At 41.5% G+C, this 26,297-nt stretch overlaps 1 protein-coding gene across 1 annotated transcript in view; it reads right to left on the reverse strand.

The window, feature by feature from the left end:
* Positions 1 to 26,297, reverse strand: part of TRPC3 (transient receptor potential cation channel subfamily C member 3) — a 62,902-nt gene that overhangs the window by 21,911 nt on the left and 14,694 nt on the right. Inside the window, exons 3-5 of the mRNA XM_074950818.1 lie at positions 15,891 to 16,076; positions 5,421 to 5,585; positions 1,122 to 1,338 (exon numbers count right to left, since the gene is read on the reverse strand). Of these exons, the coding sequence (XP_074806919.1) occupies positions 1,122 to 1,338; positions 5,421 to 5,585; positions 15,891 to 16,076 (568 nt within the window). The remainder of the gene's footprint in view (positions 1 to 1,121; positions 1,339 to 5,420; positions 5,586 to 15,890; positions 16,077 to 26,297) is intronic.

Below are 26,297 nucleotides of genomic sequence, written 5' to 3' on the forward strand. Positions count from 1 at the left end.
GAGAATCATTTAACTTTCCTTCTGATAAAATCAGGATTCACCAGGAAGGCACTGAAGTACACATTTTCAGTATTACAGGGTTGCTACCTATATCAACTTTCCTGGGGCTGTCTTTGGGCCAAAGCTCAGTCATCATACATTGGGGCCGCTACGTTGTAATATAATGACTTCACAGCGCAAACATCATGACCACTCAATGTGATGTTTTTGTTGCAGAAGGTTATCTTTTAAAGGTGGAAGGTTGACCCTTCCAGCGCTCCTCTCCCATTTCACTTACCCATATACTCCTACATAACATGCATAAAATCTCAAACAGGCTGGCAGATGATCAGGCAATGAAAAAAATGTCTAGTAACAAAAACTGACTCATTAGCCCTTTGACACTGAAAGAAGCTGTGATTTCCTCCAGTGCTAAATAAGTACTAATTAGCTAATGCATTAACGTCAAGCCATGGAAACACCAGACCTTCTGGCATATACAATGGCAGAGGCTTTGTGATCTTGTTTAAAATAACCAGTTTATGTTATTACACTACTGTATCAGTGATATTACACCAACACTATTACATTCTGAAAGCTATGATATTATTGATATGATATCAATGATATTACACCAAACCTGGGTTTCTGCCACAAATGCCAGGACTTCTGAACATTGTGGTATCATTATGAGTCATTGAGTTTTCCATTTATTACACAGTGGTACAATCTTCATCCTCTGAAGAACACAGCTGGTCATTTTACTCTTGCAAATATGTGGAAAATTACTCATTTTACAATGTTAAATAAAATTGTTCATTACACTGAACATAAGAAGATGTTAGTGATGTTTACTTAACTGAGATAGCTCTTACTGAAAGCAGAAGAAACTAGAAACATGCCTTTCCTACCCATGTACACCAGGGGCTGCAAGAGGGGGCAGTGAGGATCTGCTTATGCCAATTGTTGGCTGCTGGAAGTTTTCCTCTGGGAGCCAATGTAGCCCCTGAATACCACTGGAGCCATATACACGGCTGCAGAGGGGGGTCAGCATTTGGGCCTCGCTTTTTTCTTTTAGAATGTCTATCTACACAGTACAGCTGTCATGGAATTGGAGTGAAGCAGCAATATTCTATACTTACCAAGCACCCACACCATGATCAGCATCTCTGTCCAAGTGAACTGGGTAGTTTTCACCCTAAAGATCTGTTTAGGGTAATCAGTAACAGTGACGTTTGGGAGGGTTGTGATGCCTTCAAATCTGTCTGAGGCATTGAACACCAGTAGGCCCAAGAAAATAATGAAGGATGCTGCATGTGCCACAAATTTCATAAATGGGCTGCGGAGAATTTTTCCAAGCTGTGAAAGCAAAACAAAACCAGTCCCTCATTTTTAAAAAAGATACAGCATTTCCCTTGCATCACACAGCTCAGAAGCATAAAGAGGCACTTACAGATAATGATAGGCTGGAATTAAAGAACCCACTGCTGCTTAGGTATACCCTTTAAGTGCACTGAACAGTCATGCAATGGTATCATTCCTGACAGTAGTCTCAAGAAGGCAACCCATACAGGAATGATGTCCTGTCAATCAGCATTTTTGATGTTCCATATTCACATAGAAGACAAGTTGCAGAATAATCCTCTCGGGAATTACATCCACACCATATGAGTATTCACCACTGTTCAGAGAGGACCTGATCTAATGCCCATGGAAGTCAATGCAGAGGTGGATCAGGCCCAGGGAGAAGTGGATAACATAATATCGTCTCTACCAATGCGGGAGATACCCAAAGTTTTCAGGGCATTATTAGCTTACCTATGATAATTAGCTGTATTGAATTCAGCAAATCAGAACATCAAAGCACTATTTATACGATGCCTGAGGAAAAGCAGACTCTTCTCTGGACGATGTATTCAGAGCATAAAATATCCCCCAGATCAAGACTTTGTAAATGCTTTTTAAAAAACTAACTGGAAAAATTTACACAGCAACAAAGTAAGAAAAACGAGTTCAGAAACATTAACATGTTTAAATGAATTCATTTGGATTAAAAGAGCACTCTGTGGGCTAGAGAGTGGCTGTATCAAATGCTGCTGCATTTGGGGTGGGTGGAGGTGCATTACAACAGTGGCAGTGGCCAGCAGCAGTCTTCCTGCAGAAGACAGAGGAAGCAACATGCTTCAGGGAAGCTGAAGGGAAAGCACTCTGGAGCTGTATTTGTTACCCCCTGTACAATGAGGGAGCATGTGATCAAATTTGCAATAACCCGGGGCCACAAGCCAGTGTGGTAAGGGGCAGGGCCATAGCTCACCTTTTCTGAGGGGGGTTCTACTGCCAATATCTGGGGGGGCGGTGTTCTTGTACCTCTGTTGATGCTGTGACTCCCCAGTTTATGCACTCAATGAGTGCCAGTGACAGGGTTCTTGAGGGACGGGCATTTTTTCCCCCTGACCTCCTGTAAGGCACCCACAAAAGAGCAATCAAATTCTGGCCCAAAGACTTCTGGGTAACTATGGACCAGTGTGTCATTTAGATGTTGGCCTAAATTGGAGACTGTGCAGAGATGCAACCGCCCCACACCATTGGGAAATCCAGGAGGGACTGCATCTTAGGAAATACAGTTTCTACCAGTTTCCTCTCCCAGCTTCCTTCCAACCCCTTTTGAAGTGAATAGCACCCTTTGGGATATATGCACAGAGTAGTCTCTGAAGACCCCTGCACATAAGGACTACTGTTACCCCTGTCCTCCCATGAGATATTGCAAGGTTAGTGGTGGTCAGAACTTCTTGTCTCTCAACTCCTGCACAGTCTCTCAAAGGTGCAGGAATTATCTGGCTCCCCAAATATAGCAAGGGAGTACTACTAGGTTAGTTCAAACATATCAGTTGTATTCAGAGATTCCAAGGCCAGAAAGGACCATTGTGATCATTTGCTCTAACCCCTTGTATAACACAGGCCACAAAACTCTGCAAAATAATTCCTAGAGCATAGATTTTAGAAAAACATCCCATCTTAATTTTAAAATTGCAGTGATGGAGAATCTACCATGACCCTTGGTAAATTGTTCCAATGGTTAATTACCCTCACTGTTAAAAATTTACACCTTATTTCCAGCCTGAATTTGACTTCAACTTCCAGCCACTGGATTGTGTTATACCTTTCTCTGATAGATTAAAGAATCCATTATCAAATATTTGTTCCTCATATAGGTCATATAGACTGTAATCAAGTCCCCCCTCAACCTTCTTTTTCTTAAGATAAATAGATTGAGCTCCTTGAGTCTGCCACTGTAAGGCATGTTTTCTAATCCTTTAATGATTCTCTTGTGGCTCTTCTCTGAACCCTCTCCAAGTTATCAATAACATTCCTGAACTGCGGACACCAGAACTGGACACAGTATTCCAGCAGCAATCACACCAATGCCAAATACAGAGAAAAAATAACCTCTCTACTCCTACTTGAGATTCCCGTTTATGCATTCAAGGATCACATTAACTTTTTTGGCCACACCGTTGTACTGGGAGCTCATGTTCAGCGGAGTATCCACCAGAACCCCCAAATCCTTTTCAGTCATTGCTTCTTAGAATAGAGTTCCACATCCTGTAAGTATGACCTACAGTCTTTGTTCCCAAATGTATATATTTACATTTAACCACATTAAAATGCATTTGTCCTTACACCTAGCTTACCAAGTGATACAAATCACTCTATATCAGTGACCTTTCTTCATTATTTACCACAAGTTTGTCATCTGCAGACTTGATCAGTGATGATTTTATGTTTTCTTCTGGGTCATTGATAAAAATGTTGAATAGTATAGAGCCAAGAACGGTATTAATTATGACATGAGACAAAATATTATGTGAGATTTTAAAACCTCATCCGAAGTTCTGCACTAACAGCAATATCCTTTCACACGAAAGCCAGTGAATTTAGTGAGTGAGGAGTCTAAAGTAGTTTCCCTATCTCAGGGTTTTCCTGGATCTGAAGTCAGGGGTCAGATTCAGTGAGCTGAGCAGTAAAGTATGCACTATATTGACATTCACTAGTTACACAAAGGACTTTAATAGCCCCTGTTTACCTGACCTTTATAAAGCATTTTTAAATTACAGTATTAAGCAGTTGATCTGTACTTCCAATACTTTGATTTCACATGAGCATTCAAAAAGAGCCAAGTGTGTCTGGCAGTGGGAATTAAAGCTCATGGAGAAATGTCATTTTTTCCATATCAGACATTAAAAAAACACCTGATCATAAGTTTACATGACATCAGTCTACCATGCAGCTATAATGGGTACCTTTACAACAGCTCGTCAAGGAAAGTGACATTTCAGAAGATAATCTGAGTAACAATTATGCTATTTCATAAAGATTAATCTTTAAAATAAACAAATGACCAGGGAAAGAAAACATCGGATTCCTTTTAAAAATGGGGTGTGCAGACTCTTATCACCTCTTAAAGGTGAACTGCAAAGCAAAATATAAACTCAAGTGGAACACAGATTTCTGTGCTGGATACCCCCTCTGAATGAGGGGTAGGGGAAGGGCCAGGGTAGACATTCAGCAAAGAAGTAAGTTCTAAGTAAACTTTTAAAAAAAACTTCTCTCTGTGAAATCCTCTTTTGTTCTTCCTGGTTTACTGAAGATATATCAGAATGCATCATTTGGTTGACATCACACATGTCATGGAATGAATGGATTTCAATGAGACTGCTGGTATTTGTGTTATGACAACATCAGTGAACCTAGAAACATCAGGATGATTTCACCAAGGGAAAATATAAATGTGAAATGATTTGTTAAAAATGTTGTTCTTGTGTGAATGCCCTCAAAGTGTGGTTAGAAAACTGTGCTTCGTTTAAGTTTTGCTTTGCAGTTCACCTTTATAAACAATCTGACCTAACAGTTTAGCAACAGCGAGTATGTCATTTAGAGCTCAATCCTGTACCGCTGAAGTCAATAGGAGTTTTGCTATTGAATTATATAAGAGCAGAATCAGATCCCTAAGATGCCAACTGAGAGGAACTGATATAGAGCTTTTTGGGCCACTGTAGGAAGTGGTCATTAGCAAAAAGTACATCGTACTTGTACAAGTACAAGTGCATAGCTGGTATCAAGGAGAGAATCTGACCCATAAATATTAAAACAAACATAAATATCATGGAGCCTGAGAAAGCTTATTACACATCTTAGTGCTTAAATACAATTTACGTGCACATAGAATAACATTTCCTCCTCATACTTGATCAGTCTTATCCCCTCTTTAAAATAACAGAATTTGGTTCAAGACTGCGATTTCTAAAAAATCTGAATAATCAGTTAAAATTCTGGTGATACAAAACTAGGAGTGCAAGATTACGTTTCAGAGGACAGTAACTGAAAAGGAACATCTAGACCAGCACAAGGTGTTTAATATGTAATTTATAAAAAATCTGTACCCTGCTACATGGTGCAATCCAGTAACCAATGGCAAGAAGTGGAAGGCCCAATGCAACAACCAGCACAACGAGACACTTGATAGCAATGGTCTGTTCCCGTAATCCTGACAGATTTTCATACCAGATAGTCAACAGCTGTTGCTGACAGTTTGGATGGGCCACAAACTGTCGATAAAAAGAAAGAAAATCAAGGTTCAATACGATTTATAATAAGAATTATATAAACATTACATACAGGATCAGCAAATAAATAAATAACAAGTATTAATTTAGATCTTTAAAAGCATGTTGTTTTTGTCCTTTCCTAACATTTTGGTTAATTTATAAATAAACAAAAAAGAGAAGGAATAGAAACTGAAGTGCTGATCTGAATTAATGAGCCAAATTCTGCATTTGAATGCACAAGTGGGCAGCGCTCATTAAATTTAACAGAAGCCTCACATCTAAAACCAAGTTTGGCTCTACAGATTATGGGCTAGCTCCTTCGGGAGCTGAGTGCTCTCATGCATTTTCACAAATTGTTCAGCCCTAGCAGACCAAAATTGTTCCAATCTATATGAAGTGTTTCTATGGATCCCAGAACTTTCATATCTGAAACTAACTCACCTGTAACCCTGCCCCCTGACACTCCCACACACAAAGAATCTAATTTCTTTTTGAAAACCTAATTACTTTTTGAAAGCATTAAGCACCTCTTTCACCAACTATCCCATTTTAAGTTTAAAACAAGAAAAATAAAGAAGAAAGATTATAATATAAGGCTTGGAACATTCCTACTGAGCAGCAGAAGCTATATTGTAATGTGTATTGTAGTGGCACTGTGTCATTATATTAGTCTCAACAAGGCATTGTACTACTACTCATCTGACTTCTTGACCATATGGAAAGCAATCACAGAACATTTCTAACAAAACATCCCAATGGAATGGAATTCTGTGGAAAACAAACAAAAATTGCCACGATGTAATATGAGGAAATTCCATTTTGGGAATCTGTTGAAAATCCACTCTCCTGGTCTATGATGCTACCAGAACTCTCAGTTTACTGTGTTACATGCTTTGTTATCAATTATTCTAAATATTTAAAATAGATATCACAATCTATTGTCATGTTTCCTCTGTTCTTACAGAAATTCATGACCTCAACAATATCTTAGCTGAAAGATACTATTAAATGGCGTAGTTTGATGGTCTTCCAAAAATGATGCTTTCTCTTGTATTATTTTAAAACTTGAAAGGTTCTTGAATATAGAGATTGTTACCACTATGCAGTTTTATGCTATAATTACATTTATTTATTAATGTACTAGTTTAACTGAGCTGTTAACATCATAACAACACCTTACAGAGGCTCAAATGAGATCTGAGAGGTGTATGTTTTAACTAAAAATACTAAAATTTGTTCTTGTTAGTTACAGTAGATCATTTGATTTTGAATAAATCTCTCATATGGGAGGTTTCTTTTATTTTTGGTGACCAGTGCACATTATTTGTATTTGTTCATTTAGATTGCAGTAGTGCTCAAAAACCCCAATCAGAATTGGGACACCTTAGTGTTACATAATGAACAAACACATAAGGAGACATGGTCCCTGTCATAAAAGATCTCAGGTCAATATTTTTAAACTTAAGTGCTTAAAGTTATGCACCTAAATCCACATTTAAGCATTTAAATAAGAGTGGCCTGATTTTCAGAGGTGCTGAGTATACACCGCTCCCATTAACCCTAAATCTTTAAAATCAGGCCACTTATTTAGGTGCCTGAATAATGAGTTTACATGCCTAACTTCCAGAGACTCAAATGTGTACATTTGGGATGGGATTTGCAAATCCTTCTGTGCTGGCCTCACTCCCATTGAGGTGAATAGTAAAACTCCCATGCCATTTCTAAATGCTTTTGAAAATTCCACCCTTACGCTTTAGAATCTAAAAAGGCAAAAACTAGACAAAAGGTGAGGCAAAGATGTACAGCATACAAGTGAAGCGATCAGTGTGCTAACAACAGACAGAAACAGACAGACAGAGAAATGCTATCAAGTTGAGTGTAGGAACTTGCTTCTCCCAGTTAGCTAATAATGATCATCATTATTAATAAACACAACATCAGCACTGGGTTGCTTGTCAGATGCTATCATTCATGCAAGGTTTACTGTCTTGTAGTTTCCACAGCCTTTTTTTCTGGCTGTCTGAAAGTTTAATGGAAATTATACATGAAAGCTTTAGATCCAAAACTGAGACATCCTATGGGATCTATCTCCTGTTAATGTACAGGGATCTTTCTTCTTTCAGGTACATTATATTTACCTGCAACAAGTAGGTACATGCACACATTACTTTCATTAGCATCAGTGAAAGATTCACATATACATAGAGAAGGTTATTCACCAAAAGTTAATTCTACATTAAGACAAGCTGTGACTAACTCTGAGTGGAGTATTGTACTTAATTCCATTTTAATATTTATTACAAATAAACACTGATACAAGAAATAGAAAATGTAGTGTAAAAGAAAGACACTTGCATTTGTTTTGATGACTTTTAAACTTTAGTCTATTAAAATCAGTTTTGTTTTGATTTTGTTTAAAAGTGAGTTTGTTTAGCCCTATTTTTTAAACCTTGACTTTGTGTTTTATATTATTGTGAAGATGTACAGTAAGACCACCACATAGTGAGAGAGTGGTGTGAAGTTGTGCACAAGACTAAGCAGGGTGAGCACAAAAGTAAGAGCATCCTCATTGCTCTAACACTGATTCCTTTTCTAGTTCAGGGCAAGTCTGACTTTTAACCTCAGTTTCTCCCTTTGTAAAATGAAGATAATAAATAGCATTTATCTGAGACAGACTGTCTCACACGGTGTTGTGACCATTAAATTAATGTTTGCCATCCACTTTAAAGATAAGAAGTACTATACAAGAGCAAAGTATGCTTACTTTGTAATATTTATAAAGTAGTCAAATTGGCCAATACTTGTGTAACAAAGTGAGAGTATTTTAAAATATTTCAGTTTCCCCCACACTCTACATTGCTACCCAGTTGGGAGAAAATGATTAAGTTTGATCTCAGGGTGGACTAAGAGACACAGGTTATCTCCCTGTCTGGGTGCAATGAATATAGTCATTAAGAAACTGGCCAAAACCATCTCAGATCAATAAGGGGTCTAAAGAGACAATGCAAACTCCAATGACTCCTGGATTGACACTCTCAAGAGGGAAGCTGAGCAGAGACCCCCACCTTGAAAAGAAGGGACTGGGATGTGTGAGGTGGGGGAGAGGGGGATAAGTGTGGGCACTGGAAGAAACTTGAGCTCTCTCGCACATGGGGACTGATTAAAGAGGAAGTCTGAGAGACAGAGCCTGAAAATGGAGTTCACTATAGATTGGCTGGTGAGTTGTGGCTTGACCAGAATGGACTATGCTTTAACCTTCATTTCTCTATGCTAACCTAAGGACTTCCTATGCTGTGTTCCACTTCACTAATAAATCCTGTTTTGAAAATGTTGTTGGATGTCACTACAATACTGGCTGGGGTGCACTAGTCCCCGAAGAGTGTACAACTCTCTCTCAGGAGTCTCTCTCAGTTGGACTCACTGGGCAGAGCTACTGGAGCCCAGTAGCTCTGCCTAGGAGGTGGTGAGGCTGTATGGCCTATCCTGAAAGAAGAGTAAGACCCCCTGGGGAGTCAGGCACACTAAAGGGGTTCCTCCAAAAGACTGTGCAAAAGCTGGGGCATAGCACAGATCCTGCCAATCTGTGATAACTTGCCACTAAATTAGAAAATTATAGGAGTCTTCACAATTTTTTAAAATTGTTCTGATAACACCATACAGGACTCCTGTACGAACGCTAGCTAATTCTCTATATAGCTCAGACAGATTGGTTCAAACTGCATTTTGCAGTTTGAACTGAGTTCCTCAACCTAAATAAATATAATGTAAGCACTGTACATCCACTTTACTGTTCTTTGTTCTCTGTTGAGATCATAAGGTACCATTCATTGTTGCTTGCCAACTCTCTTGCAAACTAACTTCCACTTAATGTCAAATATCATTTAAAATGCTTATAGTAAAATAGGGCAGACTTCTGAACAAAAATTAAATCAAGAGGCAGGTAATGAAGACAAGGAAATCGCTAATTTCTGAGGGAGAAAAATGTTAATTTGATGCAGTGGCTTTAAACAGGGAAGTAATCTTCACCTTTTAATCCACTTTGCTAGAAAGAAAATTCTCTAAATATGCTGGTATGTGACTCATGTGCCAACTAAATCACATATTAAAGCATTTTCTGCTTACAATGGAATGGCAGATCAAAAGCTAAAAGTCATTAAGAGCTTAATGTACATCTGGACTCTTAACTAACCGTCACCATTTAGAAAAGTGAGGCTCATCCTGAGTTAATTAGCAACCTGGCCCATTTTGAAAAAATAAACACACAAATATTATTTTATTTGTAATTTAGCTTGTTTTGAGTTCTAGTTTTCTTGTGCTCTTTCCTTTTGCAAGAATAAGCCCCACTCTTTGCACTGATCGAGCCATTGTTCACCAGCAGAGTGCAGATCCAGAAGCAGGGGCACCCAGCAGGAAGCAGCAGGTTCACCTTGAGCAGCAAAGAGAGACTGAAGTCAACAGGTTACTTCTAGTTCCAAAACTGTATTTAAGACAGCCCTAAAAAATCTTGGGGGAAGGGGAAGTAATACCTGCCCCACCCCAAATATCTGGGGGACTGGGAAGAAACAGCCCCTCTACTCAAATAGCTATTAAGCTAGGGAGGTACAGAGGTCCTGGTCCTGGAGAAGCTCTAATATGCTTCTAATACACATCCACAGCCAAGTTTAGCCACCTAATAGGCTTGTTGCTAATGGTCTCGCAGCATTTTGATTTGACAGTAAGAGGAAAACTGCCCATATTATCTATTTCTTCACAGACACGAGAAAGGACCAAGTGGGGAAGAGAGCACTGTCAACGGTTATGCAAGTTCACTTCAGGAAGCAGATGAAAGGGCTGTCAAGAGGAGATTAGAGGTGAATTTAACCATGGACAACTGCATTATCTCCCCTTTATTCTATTTTATGTAGGTTTTTAAACCATGTTCATCACCACAGTGTCTAACCACTTTCCAGTAGTGCATTAAGCAACATGACTACACATCTGTCATTTGTTGTTTGTTCTCTTATCCTCTCCTGGGGGAAGCATGTACAGTGGAGTGTCTTGTTCAGGTAGGATTTTAGATAATTTTGGTTTTGTTATAAATATACATGTTGCTACATGTTTATGTTAGAGAAGGCAAGGTCAAAGAAATGTGCCTTGCACTTGAAGTGGAGAGTGGTGAGGTTTGTGATGGTCCTTAGATCTTGGGGGAGTTCATTCCACAGTCTCGGGGGAGAGGGACCTCCAAATAAAGCTCTGGCTCCCACACAGACAACTCTTACTGGAGAAGGCTTTGTTGTGCCAGAGGAGCATACTTGTTGACCACAGTCTTCATCCTAGCGTTTTAGGTGGTCTTTTAAACATCCGGGGCCCAGATCATAGAGCACCTTGAAGATAAGAATCCCTCACCAAATCTTGTCACTTCTCCTATAACAGCTCTGAAACCCACTGGATCCACTACCAAAATTTTAATTCATGCTTTGGTCATTTCTAACCTCACCACTGCAATCTCTTCTTTGGCTTCCATCTTCTCAGCTTTCCCCCTACAATCTCTTCAGGATGCTACATCTCAAACTCTGTTCCAACCACATCACCCCCTCCACTGGTGCCTTCTGCATTTCTGCTATCTCATTTCTCACACCCAGATCCCGCCTCATCTTTCATTACATTTATCTATTTTAGGGCCCAATCCAACTCCCATTGAACTCTGAATAGGCACAGAGGCCAGATCTGATAAGCCAATTTTATATAGCTGTTTTTTATTTTAACATCTTGTCGATATTAACAGAGAACCACATTTTACTATTCAGTTTGCATTTAGTTTACTGACTATGAAAATTCAGGTAACAATGCAAGTTGTAATTCGTCTATTTTTCTGTATGAGTAGATGTAATTATAGAATTACATCATTCAATTTTAACATTCTCATGAATTGTGTTAAGTCCCTGTGATGGGGTATCTGCCCCACACTGGCAGAAAAGGGGTTAAAAGCTACCTGAGGGAGGCTGCGCAGGAAACAGCCAATCACAGAAGGGCTTATAGGAGCAGCCAATCAGGGCTGGGCTGGCCCATATAAGAAGGGCTGTAGACCAGAGCAGGGTGAGTCACTCCCTGGAGCTTGGGAAGGGAGGAGGATGACTGGCTGCCTTGCAGGTGGAGGGCAGCAAGCAGCCTGGGCAGAGCAGTGCTGCAGCCAGAGACCCAGGGAGCTAAAGGCAGCTCCTGACAGGTTGCAGGGATCTGCAGACTGAGGCTCTGACGCAAGGGCAAAGAGGGAGCTGGAGCCACTGAAGGAAGTGACTAGACTGTGGACTGCAGTTTGCCACTGAGTGGAGTGGCTGGACAGTGACTGTGGGTCCCCCTGGAAGGGTGGGACCATGGAGTGTGGCACAGCCAGAGTGCAGTGTCACTGAAGAGGATACTGTGGTCCTGGGAGTGATCCAGGAACAGAGGTGACAGTGGGCAAGACACCACCAGGTGCAGTGCTAATTCTCTGGACTGCCAGCAGGAGGTGCTGCAGTAGTGAGTCATGCAATGTCACAGTCTCTAAAAGGAACAGGCCTTAGCATGTTTTGAAATTTTGGCTGAAATCTAAAAAAGAAGAAAACAGAGGGGGGAAATATATATATTTATAATATATGAACATAAATCTGAATCTTCTCCATTATCTATTAGAAGTTACACCTTATGATCAAATCCTTCAGCCTTACCTCTGGCCAAACTCCCATTGATTTCAGTTGAACTTTCCTGTAGTGGGTTTTGCCTGAATAAGAACTGCAAGATTTGGCTTATTGAGAGCAACTTCTTTGCGATTGTTTGCAGCTTAAATGCAGAGATAGCTAGCACACAATAAGGAAGGACAAGCAGCATTGCAGCAACTCCTTAGCATGGTGAGCCAGTCTAGTTGTACTAAAAAGTTTCTCCTGGCTTTTACTTCCCTTGGACATATGCTATTTGAGAGGCTGCAGTTTCATCTTGATCATTAGCCTCAAAATCATACCCTGTTTCTGGAGCAGGGCTACATTTTTTTTTAATGTAGTGCATAGGATATTAAGTGTAGGAGCTCTGTTAGATAGTCAGAGTTATGAGCTGCATTTCCCACATGATGCACTTCTGAGGACATTAGCTTTTAACTCTTTTTTTTTTTTAAAATGGGTCTTTTTTCTCATTAATTATCACATGGACCTGCAGTCCTAGCAATGCTTGGCTGTACTTTTGTCTTGCAGAAGTACACTTATCTTTTGTAGATGAACTCAGAAGTCCAGACAGAAATATGGAAGGCTAAGGACTATGGGTGAAATTTTCAGGAGTGCCTCACTTATGTGTTCAAAATGTTACCCCACTTCCTTGTGTGAAGCCAAGAAGTGCTTAACAGAAAGTTGAGGGTATCAGGGCAAAGGTACCCTTTGCAGCCCCCCAAACCCAAATCTGCTCTGCAATTTGACAGCTGTTACAACTTTCACCGGCTACCAATGGCCCCAAGAGGCTATTACAGCACCAAGGCCCCCCCACCCCTACTCCAGGGTGGAGATTCCCTGGCCATGCCCTCTTTCTCCTTGTCATTCTCTCTGTCCTGGCCAGCTGTTGGGAGTGGCATAGGCATAACTACGGTGACTTTACCCCACATGAGGATCTCCATAACCAGCACAGATTCTCTGGGGTCACCATGGTCACCAATTCACTGGGTTTAGGGCCATGTTGTGCCAATGGAATGGCCCAAGATTAGGACCTAAAAACTTTAATTTATCTACAGAACAGGTACAGTGTGTGCACCAGAAACATGCACTCCATGCCACCCTATTAAAGTGCTCCACAACTGGATGTGAGGAGACTGAATGGACATTGAGACTGAGCAAACTTCTTTCTCTCTCTGCTGAGAATGCCAAGAAAAATACCATAGTGATGGTGATTTTTGCATTGAAGATGCTTGTCTACTGGGACTTGACTACAAAGACAGCTCATTTAACAAAGCATTGAAAAGACAGCAGATAGTAAAGAACTTTCAGTCTCTACCAATCTCTTCTGGGCTTTTAGACCATGTTCATATTGGCTAGCTTTGAACCACTGATCTAGAGAGAGAGGTTCCTGTTCCCATCATTAAACCTGTGTCAAGTATTGTGAAGTTTGCCAAGAATTATCTTGGTTTTCCCCAATTTTGAAGTATGACAAGTTGTGCAAACACCAGCCTGGAAAAAAAGGGATTAAGTAGCTGCTCTGGCCCCAGGTGCTCACCCTACCTGCAAAGCACACACAGCTGGAGGAGGAGCTCAAAAGGGGAACAGGCCAGCTTAGTAGAGGAGCAGACAGTGAAGGGAACTGACTACACTCTGAGCTCTTGGGAAGGAGCAGTGAGAGAGGTCCTGTTGCCTGAGGCTCTGGTTGCAGAGACTATACCAGAGCCATAAGGGAGAGACTTGCAACACTCAGAAGATCTGAGACTTTACCTTTGATGTAAGTTATTTACTGTTTATTACTTTACCTGTTGGGAAAGAGGGGACTGGTAAGAAAGTGATCCAGGGCAGCAGTAGTATAGCTCTTTTGGGCACAGGACTTAGAAAGGGTAGGGCCCAGGTTCCCCTACCACCAGGAAGGCAGAAGGCATAAACCCTACCCCTAACGGGGGAGAATCTGGGCAAGGGAAGATCCTAAAGGCCTATCACCTAATCAAAAGGGCTACCCCCTTAGGACTCTTTATATAACTGCAACGGGGGGGACAGAGAGGTATGACCTAGGCAGAGGGTTGGAGTGGCTGTCACCAGGGGCAGTGCCAGAGAAGAAGTAGCCTTGCTACACCTGTGCCCAACCAGAAGAGGACACCTGTGGTGAACAGCTTCCTTCACTTTTACAAAACTATATGATGGTTACTCATGTATTTCACCCTGTTAGGGATTTAAAAAAAAATTTAATGGGAAGCCATAACATTGTGAAAATAGCGGTATTTTTGTAATGGTAATTTTATCCTGCTTCTGCACACAACTATCAGCATAAGTCATATAATAAATAAAATATAGGTGTCATTATATTTCTTCTACATGTGCTGCTAGGACACCATATTAACTATTGTCTGTGTTGGCCTAGTTGGAGCTTGGAAAAAGAACAAGATAACTATACATGGAAATATTTATTTACATAATAATGAATTGATAATATCAGGTGGGTGAGGTAATCTCTTATTGGACCAACTTCTGTTGGTGAGAGAAGACAAGCTTTCAAGCCACACAGAGCTCTTTTAAGAGTTCAGAAGCATCTCTCACCAACAGAAGTTGGCCCAGTAAGAGATTATCTCACCCACCTTGTCTCTCTAATATCCTGGGACTGACACAGCTACAACTACACTGTATACAATGAACTGATAAACATTTAACTAATCAGTTGCATTCTACAGAGCTGTATTTCTGGCTGTAAAAATATTAATTTCACAGAATAAAAAAGTATTTTTATGGCAAAAAAAAATCTGTCATTGGTATCTACTGTAGATATACTGTGCTTTGAGTATTTACAAAAACATATGAATAAACTAATTGATTAACTAGCAATAAAACTGAAGTGCCTGTTTCCGGTATTGAACTCACTCTGATTTATTTAAACAGAAGACACTATCAGTCAGACAGAAATTTTCTCTATAGGGCTGCTTGAGTAACAGCAACACATTTGCAGATGAGCTGTTTGGTGCTAATAAGACACTTTCAAAAATATGATAAAGAAACAGAGTAACAACTGAAATCTGTTCTCTTTCAGAGCAGTGAAATAAAGGCTCTCCTTAAAAAGAAAAATATATGTAGATAGCTATACTGGTGGATAGATGCAAGACTTTCCAGGCAGGTTATGACATAATTTATTTGATCAATTCCAATACTGCAAGTACCAAGTAAATAACATTTTAAAAAAACACTAACAAAATAGCCCTTTAATGATAGAAATTCTGTTGTGGCTATCGCCTTCACTTTTGATTAAAATGCTATCTCAGTGATTGGCAAGAAGACTCATGCACATAGCTACATTAACGGAGTGAAATGCTGGCCCCCTTGAAATCTTCACGGCCATTGACTTCCATGAGACCAGGATTTCACCCACTGTAATTTGTGTAAATATGTCATCTTTTTGGCACATGCTATTTCTGTAATTAAAAATACAGGGCCAACTTCTCAGCTGGTATGTGCTGACATAGCTCAATTGGAGGGTTTTTATGTGTGTTAATTTACACCTGCTGCGAATCTGGCCCACATATTTTGTCTTAAGACAATTTATGGTCAGTCCATTAATACATGCAGAATATGGTACAATGCATTCACATACAACATTGTCTGAAAGTGCTGGTTACACAGTTACCTTTTTTACTTCATACTTAATGGCTAGTTTGACACGACTCAGTGAAGCTCTGTGCCTCTGTGTTTCAACTGGCTCAGCATCCAAATCCCCGTTTAGAATGGCTTCTACCTCTTCAGAGTCTCGGCAGAGATCAAGGACACCAACCACGAAGTCCTTGCATTGCATAGACAGCTTGCGATAGTCATTCTGAAAAGGAAGAGTTAAAAAATAATAGCCCTTGACTCACAGGATGGGTATGCTTAGTAGTTGACAGTAAGGAAACATGGACAAATTAATGAAAGCTTAATAGTGTCATATTTATATTGCACTTTACATACTGTGAATCTCTAAGTATTTTACAAATTTATATAATACTATATTATATATTACAATCACTTCACTCTCTACTAAAAGGCAACAGACCACCTCTGAGGTGGCAACTGTTTAACAGTGCACTACAATACTACACAAAGATTTAGGACAAGTGAAGAAGAATCCTGAATCAAAATGAAAGTGCTAAGGAACTGTCAATGGTAAAATGGAATTGCCCAAATTGGAGACCAGAACCCTGGACTTATTAACCTTACTTCTGCAAAAAATGCCAATGTATCTTTAAGTGCCAGATACATTCTACAGAGATTGCCATTTGGGCTGCAAGATCTAATTTCTGTTCCTCCATCATTGCTAAAGGTGCTGATAATCCTTGTTCTTACTTTTCTTTTTTTTCTCTATTCCTCTCCCCCACCCATCCTTTCCCCAGCATTTGTTAGAAATTCCAGATTGCCATAATTTGTAACAGTATCTTCTCCAGCACTCCCTAGATACCTTTCCCTTCCTTTCTTCTCCCTTCTCTCCTATGTACCTCCTGCATATGTCTGATACGAACCAGTCCCTTCACAAAACTATCTACCTTGTTAATACCCTGTCCTTTCCTCTCATTTGTTCATTTTCCTCCACTGTTTCTCCCTCCACTACCATTACTGTCAATAATTGCTCTGTCTTTATTACCTTCCGCAAGTTTCTAAAACGTGTCACTATCTGCCCACCTTCTTAAAAGAACCTTCCCTTGATTCAGAGACTCTTTTTAAAGCTCCCTGTACTGGGAATTAACACTGTGTTATCTGAACTAGTTTTAAATGTAGTTTAACACAATTTAACATGGTTTGCCTGGGCACTGTTGTTTAGAACAGTGCTCTAACCTTTTTACCTCGGCTGCCCATTGCCTCTATCCTCACGGCATAGATGGGGCCTCATAGTCCTAACTTCTCTTTTTCTCAAAAGCACTTGAAAAAGTAGCGTTTTCTCATCTCTCTAGTTTTGCACCACAATATCCTTGTCCATTTCCAGTCTGGGTTCAGTGCTGGTGATAGCATGGGAATCTCTCAATTGTATGTAGTTATATACTTCTCTCTTTCCACTGTCTCTGAGACTCTCTTCATTCTCTGTGACCTCACTGCTTCCTTAGACACTGTGGGCTACTCTGTTCTCCTGGACTACACCCATTATTATGCAGGTGTGTCGAGATCCCACCTTTATACCTGTCAACTTATTATTTCTAGGGTGCTGCAGTTACAGCTTTTCTGTGTGTAAGCCCCTGTTCTATGCAGTGCACAGCACACTGCTGACTCTTCTACCCTTTTCTATTTACCTCCTCCCACTGAGTCATCTGTTAACTGTAGCTGCTACTTTCAAACTGTTCATATGTGTCAACACCTTTAACAATTTCCATCTGTCCACACTCTTTGCTTGTCTTCACAGGAAATTTGTGGCTGCATCTCAATATTGTTGATCCAACCTCTGTACATAATCTTAGTGTGATGTCTAACCTTGAATCTTATTTCTGCAAATTTCTATGTCTGCATATTTGACTATGTTCACCTCTGTGACATTAGCCACGCATGCCTATATCTCAGTTCCACTTCTGTTGAAATCTTCATTTGTGCTTTCATCTCCTCACCTTGATTTCTCTAACACCTTCCTCAGTGGCCTCGCCAAGACCCAGCACTTGATTCCCTCATATACAGGTGCAGTTGGCCATCTTCCCACATGTACAAAGAAATATGATCCCATCAGTTGCATAAACAATCCTACTAGTCATCATTCATTTCAGGACCCAATTCAAGACTGTATTCCCTTTTCTTTTCAAACCCTCCATACATTTGCTCCAGCTAGTTTTTCCTATAGCCCATAAAAGGACTGATGTGAATCCTTTGTCTCCACATACTCTGACTATTCTCTATTCATCTAGCACTGGCATTCTCTCTTTCTTTTCACATACTCCATCTTCTCAACACTCTTCATGTGAGACCCTTCCTCTCTGCAACTCCTGTCAGCTGGAAAATCCTCCCTATATCTGCAAACATATCTCTTCCCTTGATTAAACTCCTCAATTTCTTACCCCTTCTGCTATTAGTTTTGTTAATTTTTTAATAGAATTAGCATTTTGTAATATGTTTTGAAAAATTGCTCTACACAGCAATGTTTAAAAAAAAACAATAACCCCATTGTGAGGAGTGATAGCTCAGTGGTTTGAGCATTGGCCTACTAACCCCAGGGTTGTGAGCTCAATCCTTGAGGGGGACCATTTAGGGATCTGGGGTAAAAATTGGGGATTGGTCCTGCTTTGAGTAGGGGGTTGAACTAGATGACCTTCTGAGGTCCCTTCCAGGCCTGATATTCTATGTTATACAGTATTTATATGTACTATTTTCTAATTTCCAAAAGCATTGCTTATCAGTAATTAAGAAATTGAAAGGTTTCCCTTAAATAATTAATTTGCTACTTAAAGACAGTTGCTACCATTTTCACTACTACTAAATAGGCATTTATATAAATGGTGGAAAGGAAAGCACATTAATCACCATGTACAGAATCCTTTGGAGTTAAAAGAACAGGCATAAGAAAGGAAATTAACACTTAACATTTTGTTAATAATATAAGGAATAGCAACCTGCATGGAATTTGGAGGGAGGTGCACAGGTTGCAAGAGAGAAGAGTTTGGAGGAGGCACCAAGAAGCCAGTCACTGTGGATATGGCTTCAATTAGGGTTGTCAGGTGTCCAGTTTTCGACGGGAATGCCTGGTTGAAAAGGAACCCTGGAGGCTCTGGTCAGCACCACTGACTGGGCTGTTAAAAGCCCGGTCGTCAGGGCTAAAGCAGGCTCCCGGAAGCAGCGGCATGTCCCCCCTCTGGCTCCTAGTCATAGGGGCAGCCAGGGGGCTCCATGCGCTGCCCCACCCTGCCCCTCGGTCCCACCCCAGAGCACCCTCCACCACCGCAAACCCCTCATCCCCAGCCCCACCCCAGAGCCTGCACCCTTAGCTGAAGCCCTCACTCCCATCCCCCTCACCCAGCATGGAGCCCCCTCCCGCACCCTGAACCCCTCATTTCTGCCCCACCCTGGAACCCACACCCCCAGCCCAGAGCCCGTACCCTCTCCCACACCCCAATCCCCTGCCTCAGCCCGGAGCCCCTTCCCATACTTCAAACCCCTCGGCTCCACCCCCCAGCCTGGAGTCCCCTTCTGCACTCCAAACCCCTCATCCCTGGTCCCACCCCAGAGCCCTCAGCCAAGGTTGGAGCCCTCATCCCCTCCTGCACCCCAGCCCCCAAGCCAGCCCAGTGAAAATGAACGAGTGACTGAGGGTGAGGAGAGCAAGCGACAGAGGGAGGGGGGATGGAGTGAGCAGGAGCGTGGCCTCAGAGAAGGGGAGGGGCTTTGGAAGAGGGGCAGGGCAAAGGTGTCAGTTTTGTGCAAATAGAAATTGGCAACCCTAGCTTCAAAGCTAGCTTCAGCTGCAGCATCTCTATACATAGCTCTCTTAATAAAAAGGCGTTTTAGTTTTAGAAACATGGAATCCTCTCATGTTATTACCCAGCATGCCATACAGGAAACATAAGGCCACAAATTATGTAAAACCTCATTGCCAGCAGTAATAGCATTATATTGATGGGAGAGGAATCACAGCCATCCTAAGTTCTACTTTCTGGCACTTACAATTTTTTTAGAAAAATCAGTCCCTGCTCTGACATTAATTCGGCCTATTCTCTGCTCAGTGCTGATTTTTTTAAAGTTTAGTAAAATGTAGTTTGGCTTTTTTTTGAGTTAATCCACATGACCTTTTTTATGCAGCAAGATCCAAATTTTGTCCTTGCATGAATACAATTTAATTTCGCTGTGAGAGAACTGACCAGGCTTTTTCGTACACTTTAAAATGCTTTTACTGATAGGTACATAGAGCTGAGGGGCGGCTGTGGGGATTCACTAAATGAAGGAATTGCCTGAGAAGTAAAGGATTTCATATCTGAAAATAATAATAGTGTACCACACACGCAGCTCACACAACTTCCGTTACCATCTAAGCATTCATTTGCTTTTCTTTTTTCTTAAAAGAACATGGACATTTAATGGAAAAAGCTATTAGTGAAAAGCTATTTTTGAAAAAGAAAAGAAAAAAGCTCGGAAATTAAAATTCAGTTTCACGCCACTGAAACCATCACTTAGCTACATTATACATATACATATTTAGGCATCAATTTAACAATTTATGGAGTAATACAAAATACTGTGGGACTGATCTTCATTTACATTAAGGCTACATCACAGTGGTTATAAATTTATATTCACTCTGAGGTCCCTTTACATTGCCAGAGTGGTGCAAGGTGGCCTTAATGTAAGTGAGAATTAGGCCCTACCTATACAAAAGAGGGATGGGGTGTGATTGCTGTGTGAGCTAAGGTTTCCTGACTTTTGCACATTTAGTTTTTCAACCATTACATTGACTACTGCTTCCTGTCATTGTACTTCTAAACATTCTTTTTGAGCAGATACATTGCTCAGAAAAGCTTTTTAAACATCAAATTTGGTGCAAATCCACTGCCGGAGCAAAATTCATATTCTATGAGTATCATAGAATATCAGGGTTGGAAGGGACCTCAGGAGATCATCTAGTCCAACCCCCTGCTCAAAGCAGGACCATGACTTAGTCACAGCAAGATCTTTCTCAGCATCACTATTTTCCTTTTAATCCCCTCTAAAGCTTCTAAAATGCGATTGAAGATGTAATCATGGCTGTGGTATCTTCCTGACAGGAGAGAATCTAATCAGCTTGTTTAAAAGATTAAAATTTGGTATGATAGCAATAACTTTAATTGAATGAATGTTTTTCAATGCTTGCCAACAGTCCTGATTTGTCTGGGACAATCTGAAATTTCTGACTTCTTTCCTGAACCTTGTTGTCTAACCCTACCAGTGAGAACTTGGAGCTGGGGAGGGGAGGAATTGCTGCAGTTCTTGTTCTGGCCTCTAGGAGTGCATGCTGCTGCTGGGGCTACAAGATGCTCATGCTCTTGCTTTGTTTCTCCCTCTGCTGACATCCAGAGATGGCCAACTGCAGTTTCATCTGAGGCCAACCTCGCTGAACCAGGATTAGGGAGAGAGGAAGAACTACACAGAGGTAGAAGACAAGAGAACCCCACAGAAGGAAAGAAAAAGGGGGAACCGCAGGGAGTGGGCAGAGAGGGAAAGGACGAGGAAAGGGGAAATCCCAAATAGGGGGAACTTGAAAAGGAAGAAAGAAAGGCAAAATCCTACCACAGGAGCAAGAAGAAGTAGAAACCCACACTGGCAGGGATAAAGAGGATACATCAAAAGCAGCAGAGGAAGAGTGGAAAGGAAAACACTCGAAGGAGGAGTTGGAAGTAGGGAAGAGATAAAGAAGTCAGATATCCCTAGGAGTCTTCAGTTTTCTTTTCTATTTTCAGTATTTATATTTGGCCACCTCCAGGTCTTGTGACTTCCAAAAAAATCAGCTGTCATTGGTTCCTTTGAATTCTTATTCCATAAATTTAAGAAGAAATCAGTTTCATTAACAGTGAAACAAACACTACCTTTTATCCCCCATTAAAAATCTAATGTTCAAGACCGAGTGCACTAAACTGCCTGCAAACAAACTCCACTGTGTTCGTGCAAACCTTGATTTGCATGTGTACATCAGTATTTCCTTGTGCAAATCAGCAGTTATGCAGCTACACTGGGCTTTTCACATACACAACAGTGCACATTCAATTAAGCATGTCTGCTTTTGGAAATTTAGCCCAAAACATTTTTAAATCGCCCCTCATTAAATGTGTATCCAAAACTACCATGCTGTAGGGAACCACACCCAAAGCTGCTTACTGAGCTGCTGCTCAGTGAAATGAAGAGAATGCAAACAGGAAATGAGACAAGCTGCAATTTACCATAGGCTTTGAGAACAGTTCATGAATTTCTGTTGAAATGAATCTTGCTGTTGTCTAGGCATGAGAAGGGGTTGTATCTATATTTTAAAAACAAATCTTGGAAGAATTATGGTCAGTGTTGTGTTATCAGTTGCTTTTGACCGAAGCTGAAAACTGAAATCCCTAGATATCCCCCATGATGATCCCAGAGGAGGGAGCACAAGAGGACTACGGCCACACTCTATCATAGTGGATGGGAGTGCGATGGCAGTACATAGCAAGAAGTCAGTATGCCATTCACCTTTAACCTCAGCTTCATGCCAGAAGAGGCTGAGGAAGACCCTTGTAGAAAAGGCAACTCTGTTTAACAGTGTCACAACTTGGGCTTGCACCAAACAAACATGGGTAAACAACCTAGAATGGATTCAAGTGAGGTACAAAAAAGATCTGCTAACAGACTGCTCTCTCAGTCCCAGCTCTAGCTCCAAGGCTGCCAGCATGGCATGTTGTGTAACCCTCACGCTTTTGGCAGCCCTGCCTGCAGCCCTGATGGAATTTATTGCAACCCTCTCATGACTTTATTGCAAGTAATATGATTTGGGCCGCGGATGGAGCCAATCTGGTGATGGTGTGAAAAACTCCAGCCTTCATTTCTTCCCCATGTCCTCACCTCTTGAGGAAAAGCTGTTGCAGGAAGCAGGCAGAGAGAGAGATCCACCTTCCCTCTGGAGCCGAGAGGAGGTGTGTTGTTTGGGGGCGGTGAAGGGGGAGATGGAGCAGCCAACACCAATCTCGCAGGAGGGGATGAGGAAGAAGAAAGCAGAAAGAGCCCAGCAACTCAGGGTGGCTCTGCTCCCTCCTCCCCACTTCCATCCTGTGAAAAAAGGGACAGTCTGCTCCCTCCTCCTCCCTGCTTCCATTTCTATCACATTCCCTGTAACTCCAGGCCTTGGAAGACGAAGAGGGGAGCAAAGAATCTTAGGAGCTGCCCATCCCCACAGGTGCGGGAACTGATAGAAGAGGGTCCTGTCCCTCCCAGGTCTGGAGTTGGTGAAGAACCCCTAGAGCTACAAGATGAGCAGATGTACCCAGAGGGGCAAAGGGCAAATGTGGGACTGGAGTAGGGCAGAATTGATTTGGGGGCTGGGAATTTCATAATTAATTGGTGGCTGGGAATGGGCAGATGTGGGGCTGGGTGGACGAAGAACTAATTAATTAGAACGTTGGTTAGGAGAGAATCTGGAAGCTCTGCACCAGCTCAGTATGCCAGTGAGAACTCTTGCAGCAGGGTCACCTCCCAATAAATCTGGGAGAGCTGGCAATACTATAACTGCCACACACGCTGGGGGTGGGCAGGGGGGAGCTCAAAAATTACAGATCAAAACACAATATATTCTTTTTAAAAAAATCTCTTTTTGGGGGGTCAGACTCATGATTATTGGACTTTTGGGACCAGCAGTACTGCCACCCCCAGCCATGCAGTGCAAGTTATCGAAATGGGGGCAGGGAGGAGGCAAGGCCACAGTCGTATACCCTCAATGTTCTCCGAGCAGCAGGACAGGCAGGCAGGGGAATACGGGCTGGTATGAGATGGACATGTGGGGAACTGTGGTGGGGTGTGGGCTGGGGGTTTAGAGTAGGGGTAGGATTACCATCTGTCCAGGTTTTACCCGAACAGTCTGGTTTTTGCCTTCTCCATCCGAGTGCCATTTGGGGTTGCCAGGTGCCCAGTTTTCAACCGGAAAGTCCAGTCAAAAAAGGGGCTAGGCAACCCTAAATGGCACCTGAACCGGTTAGAGCAGGATGGAGGGAGGTGCCGCATCATTAATCCGTGCAGCCTCTGCTCAGCTGGGGCCACCTCCTACCTGCAGCCAGGCTCCTTGAGATGATCCAGTGAGTGATGAGGGAGGGACCTTCGGGGGGAAGAGGCAGAGAAGGGGCTGGGCCTGTGGGGAAGTGGTGGAGCAGGGGCAGGACCTCGGGGGTCTGGTTAACAGCAATTTGAAAGGTGGCCAGGTCCCACTGTGATTGAGCTTAGCAGTTCCAGAAGCGGCGTTGCAGGGGGTGATGGTCTCTGGCCCCAGTGGGGGTGGAGGAAGCTGGGGGAGGGTTGCGGGGGGGGGGGGGGGGGGAATGGGGAATGGGTTCTTGCCGCAAACTTCTAAGGGAGTAGGAAAGGTTTTGCCTGGGGCAGCAGACTGACTTGAGTGGCCTTTGACCTGAAGCATCATCTCTCCAGTACTCCTCATGGGGTCATTTGAACACATATCACCCACTTCACACAGCAGTGGTATAATTCCCACCATCTGGCCTTTCAAATGCATCCAAACTCTGAACCTTTGGGGTTTCCCTGTCACCGGGTTTATATTGTATAGAATTCTGCTCTGCAGATGTTGGGGTTTGCTTCTGTATGCTTTTGCATGACTGCATCTTCATGACAATGTTTGTTTGTTACACACACCTATGTCTTATCTTAATTTAGTTCTTTGTGGCAGAGACTGTCGTTTACCTCCGTATTTGTATAACACCTAGCACAAGGGGGCCCGGGTCTAACAGGGGTCTGAGCATTAGTGTAATCATAATTAATGTAACACACAGTAAAACAAATGCATGTAGGATTTACTGCTGTGTTGGTCCAGTAGAAGAGTGATTTTTAAGAAGAGCCAGAAAAATGCATTAACTTTATGGTTCTGATCATTGAAATATTATTTAAAAAGACATGAGTCATCAGCATGTACACACATAACTCTGGAAGACAGGATCCTGGCTTATTTGGAAAATAGTCCATGGTAAAAAAAAATACTAAATTAGTGTCAACTCTTGTTTTCCCGTCAATAATGATTTGCATGTGAAGCAGGTAACTACGGTTCATAGTGTGGGACATATATGCCAACAGTCTCTGTTTTGGAGGGATAGTCCCTATTTGGCAAAAAAACTCTCTCATTTTTCAGTTCTGTCTCTGCAAAATCCTTTCCCGGAGAAATATATTTCAGTGGAAATAAAGAGATAATTTGATCTACCTCAGTATAATTTGGACAGGTGCTGTGGGAAATTTAGAATAGACAGTATGTTATTTCTGTAATGGCAGCTCCTTTCTCCATGTAAGGAAGATGAGAAGTTCAGGATGATGGAGAAAGACTAAAAGAGGCTCTAGGATGTGTAGACTATAAGGAACCTTATGGAAGGAACCTATAGGATGTGTAGGCTAAAAGGAACCTATAAGGAACCCAGAGGTCTTGCAGCCCTTACTGTAGAGTTTTACCTGAATAAGTGCCACAGTGGTTGGAGTAAGGGCCGCAGAGCCCGTATGAATTTTGTGCAGAATCAAGCCCCTAATCATAAAATATTTGCTGTGGCATTATACTCTGTCAGCGGTGCAGGCCACTCCTGGAGAGCAAACTCATATTCTGTTCAGGTTATCTCATAACCACATGCAGGTTTTTCTCAGCATTAAAGCTTTCCTTATGACTAGTTCTGCCTCGCTTCTGTTATCTAACAATATTTGGGATTACTCCTGTCCAGAAGAATACATTTGTTCTTTGTCCAAATGAAACTTCATTCTATTCATTCCAACCCATTTTTCCCCACTCACTCTAGATCCACTTGTATTTCTTCTCAGTCCTCCATTGTGTTTGGAATAAATTACAGCTGGCTGTGATCTGCAAAGATTAATGAGTCTTTTCCCCTCCTTCACATCATGTATGAAGATGTTAATTAAACAAAGCGGTACTCAACATTGACCCTGCAGGACCCCATTAAAAATTTTTTCTGCAACTAGATACAATGTCATTTATATAACCACTCTCTGTTTACAATCTGTCATTCAGGCTTTTTTTAATGCGATGTAGCCTCAACCATACAGCTGATTTTTGTGAATGTACATTCTGAGGTGTTACAGGGAACTGCACATCATGAAGAGGCAGCATTGGGTAATATTTATCATTGTCTAATCATGAATTACCTAATAGAGATGCTGAGATTTTCAAAATAATTAGTGTACAATGAAACTAAAATAATACAAGTCAAAAAGAGAATAAAAGAAACTGCATATGTAAACACACAAATACATTTCTGAGCAGACAAAAACACTCCTGAAAAAATGAATGAAAAAATTGACTGTCCAATGGTAAAACAACAATCACGTCATCTTCATAATTTGTAGAAAACATCATTTAAAATGTGTGTGAATAAAAAATGGAAACAAAGTC

Source organism: Natator depressus, chromosome 4 (genome assembly GCF_965152275.1).
Source record: "Natator depressus isolate rNatDep1 chromosome 4, rNatDep2.hap1, whole genome shotgun sequence".
Taxonomy (NCBI): domain Eukaryota; kingdom Metazoa; phylum Chordata; order Testudines; family Cheloniidae; genus Natator; species Natator depressus.